The 6,263-nt window shown below is 37.2% G+C and overlaps 1 protein-coding gene across 2 annotated transcripts; it reads left to right on the forward strand.

Annotated features, from left to right (window-relative positions):
* Positions 1-833: 833 nt before the first annotated feature.
* Positions 834-2,533, forward strand: NAC2 (NAC domain containing protein 2). Of its 2 annotated transcripts, XM_048112843.2 has the most exons (3): positions 834-1,158; positions 1,240-1,547; positions 1,622-2,533. In XM_048112843.2, the coding sequence occupies exons 1-3, from the start codon at positions 975-977 to the stop codon at positions 2,102-2,104; spliced, it is 975 nt and encodes a 324-aa protein (XP_047968800.1). In that variant the 5' UTR covers positions 834-974; the 3' UTR covers positions 2,105-2,533. The 2 variants fall into 2 exon arrangements, with proteins under 2 accessions (XP_047968800.1, XP_088925487.1); XM_089069361.1 differs by having other exon boundaries at positions 834-1,547.
* Positions 2,534-6,263: the final 3,730 nt, after the last annotated feature.

The following is a 6,263-nucleotide window of genomic DNA, read 5'->3' on the forward strand; positions in this document are numbered from 1 at the left end:
AAATCACACTACACCAAACAACTCTCTCAACCTCAATTTTTAGGATTTTTAATTATGTAATTTTTAAATTTTAGTAATTTGTAATAGTATTTCGGGTATTTTTACATTTTCATATTGTAGAAATGTTTTTAGTAATTGAAGTATTTAAATTAAATAATAGAATGGTGGGACCCTTGAGCTTGTCCTTGCGGAAGAACATGGATATGGATGTTGTGCTCCTAAAAGCAGGGAGGAAAAGTGGGTCCGGATCCACCTCCGTGTTCTTACCAAAGAGCAGAGATGTGGATGCTCTGGATTCATTAATTCATAAAATTATCTTTATTTTGTAATTAATTTTATTAAAACAGTGAAATTAATAGTGGAGCTGTCACAAAAACAAAATACTAGGGGACCAAGGATGATGCCTTTAAAGTTGAGATTTAGAAAAAAATTAGTAAGCATAATTTTCCCATAAAAGATAATGTAAAATAAAAAAAATGTGAAAAAATGGTTGAGTCCTGTCTGGACAAAACGTACGTCGTCAATTCGAGAATTTCACCATCCCACTTCCCCCCCACACTTATCCTTCGTCTTATCACAATATATTTCTGTTTGCCTCTGCGTCGCCATGTGGGGCCCACTCGCATGGCCCCCTCCACGTGTCTCCCCTCTATTCGCCCCCCCATCACGTGCGTGTCGGTCTATTAATCGCCTAATTTTCGCTTCTCATTCGCTGATGACGTGGCGCGCTTTCAGTGGAGGGTCACTGCACCGCGCCACACCGTAGCATAGTCCGAGCGTATATACGGTTTATAATAAAGAGAAGAGGCTGTAGCCTACTACAAACCCATAACATATTAGTACCTCACGGTATTTCAATTTTTCATTACTACTAAATTTTTTTGTCTTCCCTTTTACTGTGTTTCTACTGCAAATTCCTCATCTCATCAAGATTGGGAGAAATACTAAAATTTAATCACAAGTGTTGGAGTCGGATGGAGAGCACCGATTCGTCGACCGGATCACAGCAGCCGCAGCTGCCTCCGGGATTCCGGTTCCACCCGACCGACGAGGAGCTGGTGGTGTATTATCTAAAGAAGAAGATCGCCTCCGCGCCCTTGCCGGCCGCCATCATCGCTGAAGTCGATCTCTATAAATTTGATCCCTGGGAGCTCCCAGGTATAACCAAATTTCAAACATGTATAGTTATTGTAATTACCGGTCAAATAATTAATGATAATTATGTTATACAAACTCCAGCCAAGGCTTCGTTTGGAGATCAGGAATGGTACTTCTTCAGCCCGAGGGACAGGAAGTACCCGAACGGGGCTAGGCCGAACAGGGCGGCCACGTCCGGGTACTGGAAGGCGACAGGGACGGACAAGCCGGTGATGACTGGGGGAGGGTCGCAGAAGGTCGGGGTGAAAAAAGCCCTTGTTTTCTACGGAGGAAAGCCGCCGAAGGGGATCAAGACGAACTGGATCATGCATGAGTACAGGCTCGTGGATAACAAGCCTAGCTCCAAGCCTCCGGGTTGTGATTTCATCAACAAAAAGGGGTCACTAAGGGTAAGTTGTAACCGTCTGTCTCCAACAGAATTCTGTTTGATGACGATAATCTTATATTATATTATATTTGACAGTTGGACGACTGGGTCCTGTGTCGGATATACAAGAAGAACAACGCTGCGCGGCCGTTGGATCAGGAGCGCGACGACATACACGACGTGATGGGATTGATGAATCCTCAGACGATAACTATGCCTTCGGTGGGCCATCATAAATTTATCGAAAGCGACCACAGTCTGTATGAAGGGATGATGAACGACGTAGCCATGAATCCCCATTTGGCCAACGCCAATGCTCTCCTTCCACCGCATAGCCTCAAGAGGGCTATGAATCCCGGCCTCTATTGGAATGACGCCGCGGCTGCTGGAACCTCGCCCTCCACCAAGAGATTCTTGGCTGAGAGCTGCGATGGAGCCAGAGCCGCTAGCGACGACGCCACCATTCTAAGCCAGCTACAGCAGCAGCAGCAACAACAACAACAGCAGGCAATGCTCGGAAACCTCGGAGATGGGGTTTTCGGGCAGCAACCATATCATCAGGTCAATTGGTACACATGATTATTATATACATCATATATGTATATTTATGTATGTATGTATGTATGTATATAAGTTGGTTAGAATTTGTAAGTATGATTGAATCCATTTTTAAAAACTCTAAATTATGCAACAAGCTGAGGAAACAGATGATGATGATGCTTGCTTGTGTTGGAGGAGATCAAGATTTATTATATTAGTGCTAGAATTTACTATTATGGGATCAGATTTTGATTGTAGATACAGGAAAATATACACAAATTAATACTGTATTTATATAGTAAGTTTTTGTGTAGAAGAGATGAGATGAGACAGTATGTTATTAGCTGTAATATATATTTATTTTGTTAATCAACATATATAAATCGTCATTTAGTAGGTGTAAAAACTAATTATAGGAATCCTGTACTCATCTTGTTGTGGAGAAGTTGAATAAATCAATTTTAGTAATCATTTTGTCCTTAGAATACAATATTAGCAATTTTATCTCTTATAAATTTTACACTTATATACTCCATATGTCTGTATCAGGTTATCTATGATTTTCTTTATATTTATGATCAGTATTGATTGATTTAATACCTTTTTACATATTTCAGTTTTGTGACAAATCATGGTGGGATTGTTTTGCACCCAGAAAACCCTAAACATAAGATGTATATTATCATGATTTTTTTTTAGTATTTTGCAATGGTTGAATTATTTTTCTTATACCGACTTAGTATGATGGACTTTTGCAGTTTGCTGGTGATGGAATTACAAAAAAAGAGATAGCTAGCTATTGCCACTACTCTCAGAACATGGTTCAAAATATATATACGAGTCCAAATTAATTGGCTAGCTAGCTACTATTTCATTAATTAATGTTCCATTTCAGAGAAAATTGTTACCCCTCATGATTTAGAAAAGTCATCTTCTAAAAAACTCCTAGGTAGCATGTTTTAGCAAAATATATAAAACCACAAAATATTCACAACACTGATCCAGAAGAATTCTACAAAAGAGAATATATATCCGTTTGTGAGGTAGATAATTCTTCTATCTTTGAGTTATCCGGCCTAAGGTTCCTACGCATGCATGTTCACGATTAAAAGAGACGAATATGCGAGCTTTTATAATGAATAATGGATTAAATTCAATAACTCAAAACAAATATATTCCCCTCTTTTTTTGTTCTTGTTTTTTGGCCAAGATCGCAAAGAAATATATTCCCACTATTTCCTTTATTGAAAATAGGGTTGATAGATTTTTCGAACATTTACATAGATGCATGGCCAACATGATATACATCCTTCTTTTTTATTTATATTTCAAAAGAGAAGACAAAATTAATTAAATATTTTAGTTTATTTACCTAATACTAGTTGAGATACATTTCCTCATGGAAAGTAAGCAGTGCAGACAAGCTATTTTGAATTATTCGTTTGCCATCATTTTCTTTGTTTTATCAAAACAAGGTAAAATAACTTTTGATGCAGATAAAGCATTCATCAAAATTAGCAAAGAAAATTAACTCGCTAATACCGTATTAGCCACACCATTGTCTCAATATTGCTGTCCTAATCCCATCTTCACTTACATCGCCATTAACTTGACAAATTAATTCAATTCAGAGAATTGAAATTAAATAAAAATCAACAGAAATCACGGTGTGGCTGTCGTTTTCATCCTAGTCTGAAAAGACCTGGCCAACGTATATTCTAATTCTACCACCATAGCATATTAGGTTTTTTCATATTCACAACAATTAATAGGAGTCAAGTAGATATTTAATTGTTAGACAAAAAACTCAGATTTATATATAAAATGAAATTAAAAAAAAAAAAAGTAATCGGAAGAATAAATAAATAGTAGTGAGGCAAAAGTAAGAAGACAGTAATTAAAAAGGTTAAAAGGGAATTAAGAAAGGAAATAAAGAGGGTGGTGGAATTGGTACATCAGAAATGGGTGAAATTAATTAGGCTTTGTCCTTGATGATATAGGGACCATCTCACCTGTCATAACATTAAAAGGAATCTTTATCTGAAACCTCACAAATTAATTATGGTTAATCAGATTTCCATAAAAGGAAAGAGTACAAAACAACTTTAACACATAATTTGATCCCACAAGTGCTAGAAATGGAAAATAGATAATGGCGAGGATGGAGATGAACTAGATATTTTTAGTTCTTGTGAAAGGAGCTTTCACCATAAGCATAAGCATAAGCATAAGCATAAGCATAAACATACATATACACTCCGTATCCACTTCATACGCTCACATGTGCATGCATCTACTCTCTTAGATGCCATATCTAACGTTAACATCCATATATCACATTTATATTTCTTCCACTATTCTCACATTATATTCAATTCTTTTGACTATTCCATTTGCTGATTTGTAGACATCTCAAAGGCCTTTTAAATTTCATTCCCAAATGCAAGAACTGATCTCTCTGGCCATTTGGTTAAAAATGGATAAGGACCACACCCTCGATCTCCAATCTTTGTCTCATCGGTTACACCCAACTATTCTTACAATACTACCACAACTTAAATAACTTGTAACATGAATAATTTTATTTTTTGATAAACTATGAATAATTAGTTGACGACTAAGAAACAAGAGGTCTATAATTATATAGGCAGACTGCCATAAAAGTTATAAACTTTTGCAATTTTTTTATTTTTCTGTGAATTATCGAAAGAGCATACAAAGTCATGAACTAATAGGGAATTTTCTCCGACCGACTCCGATAATTCCCGGTAAAATTCTGTAGACGTGGCTAGTCTGAATTCCTACATGGAAACGCCGAATAAAATTTTAACCAGGAAGTACACGTGGCTTTAACCGATTCAAGGCAAACTACTAAAAAGTTATGAACTTTTCAAAAATTCTGGTTTTTCCAATGAACTACAAATGTGGCATACAAGCCATACAAAGCTAAATTTCATAGTTGTGATAAGCCCCTTGTGCGCTTGAATTTCTTGCCGGCTAAAGAGGGTGGATTTCGTATCCCCACAGATCATACAAGTCATGGAAAGCAATCAGCGAAGCCCATTTCGTCCAGAACAACTCAAAACATTCTTGGAGAAGTTTTAACAAATTTAACTTCATCTATCACCAATTTCGTCTAGAAAACCTGCCAAACTTTCTCACACCCACAACAACAACAATGGCTGATCCACCAATGCCTTTGGCGACACCATCGGATCTTCAAATCCACTGTCGTCATCTCGTTGTTTCTGATCAACTCGAGACTCGGGAATCGACAATTTTGCTGCAGAATCAAACAATTATAAAAAATCAGTGGAGGGCAGAGTCGCCGCTGGCATGCAGTGGAGGGGCATAAGACCTTGAATTTCTAGAGTTTCAGAACCTGCTCCCACTCTTCCAGAATCCAAATGCCATTCCCCAAATTCGACGACAACCTCGTCTTCGACAATTAACTCAAATTATATCATCTCACTCTACCCGATATTGATCTTAGCTGACACCAGCGCCTGATTTGTGGTGGGGAATAAAGGATGAGGCGAGGGATGTCATCGTTCAAGAAATTATCGTCGTCCATTTTTCGTTCTTGTCTTCAACTATTCGCTCAAATTACTTTGTATGCTACTTTCGAAGCTCATTGGAAAATCGGAATTTTTGAAAAATTCGTGACTTTTAAGGCAATGTGCCCAAATTAGATTTAACAAGTCACCATCCACGTCAGCTAAAAAAGGCGTCATCTCACTTCGTAGCCGAAATACCCAACATGGGAAAACGCGCACGGTTGATAAGTTCATGACTTTATATGTTACTTTTGTGGTTTATGAGAAAAATCGAATAATCGCAAAGTTTGTGACTGTTAAGGAATTTGCCTATATATATGTATATGAAAAGGTACACAGGAAGGTGACAGTTTTAGTTCAAAAAACTATTTGTTTTACCCGACATGGAAAAACGGCGCATGGTTGATAAGATCATGACTTTGTATGCTTCTTTCATAGTTCATGAGAAGAACCGAAAAATCGCAAAAGTTCATGACTTTTAAGGAAGTTTGCCTACATGTATATTCCCTTTGTCCCTCATGAATTGGCACCGGTTGACTTGACACGAGTTTTAAGAAATGTAGTAGAAAGTGAGTGGAAAAATTTAAAGAATTTGAATCCTATTTTTATATATCAATTTTATAATAAAATGTGAGTGGATT

This window comes from Salvia hispanica, chromosome 3, assembly GCF_029641045.1.
Source record: "Salvia hispanica isolate PSC_SH4W2 chromosome 3, Shi_PSC_v1, whole genome shotgun sequence".
NCBI classification, from domain to species: Eukaryota; Viridiplantae; Streptophyta; class Magnoliopsida; order Lamiales; family Lamiaceae; genus Salvia; species Salvia hispanica.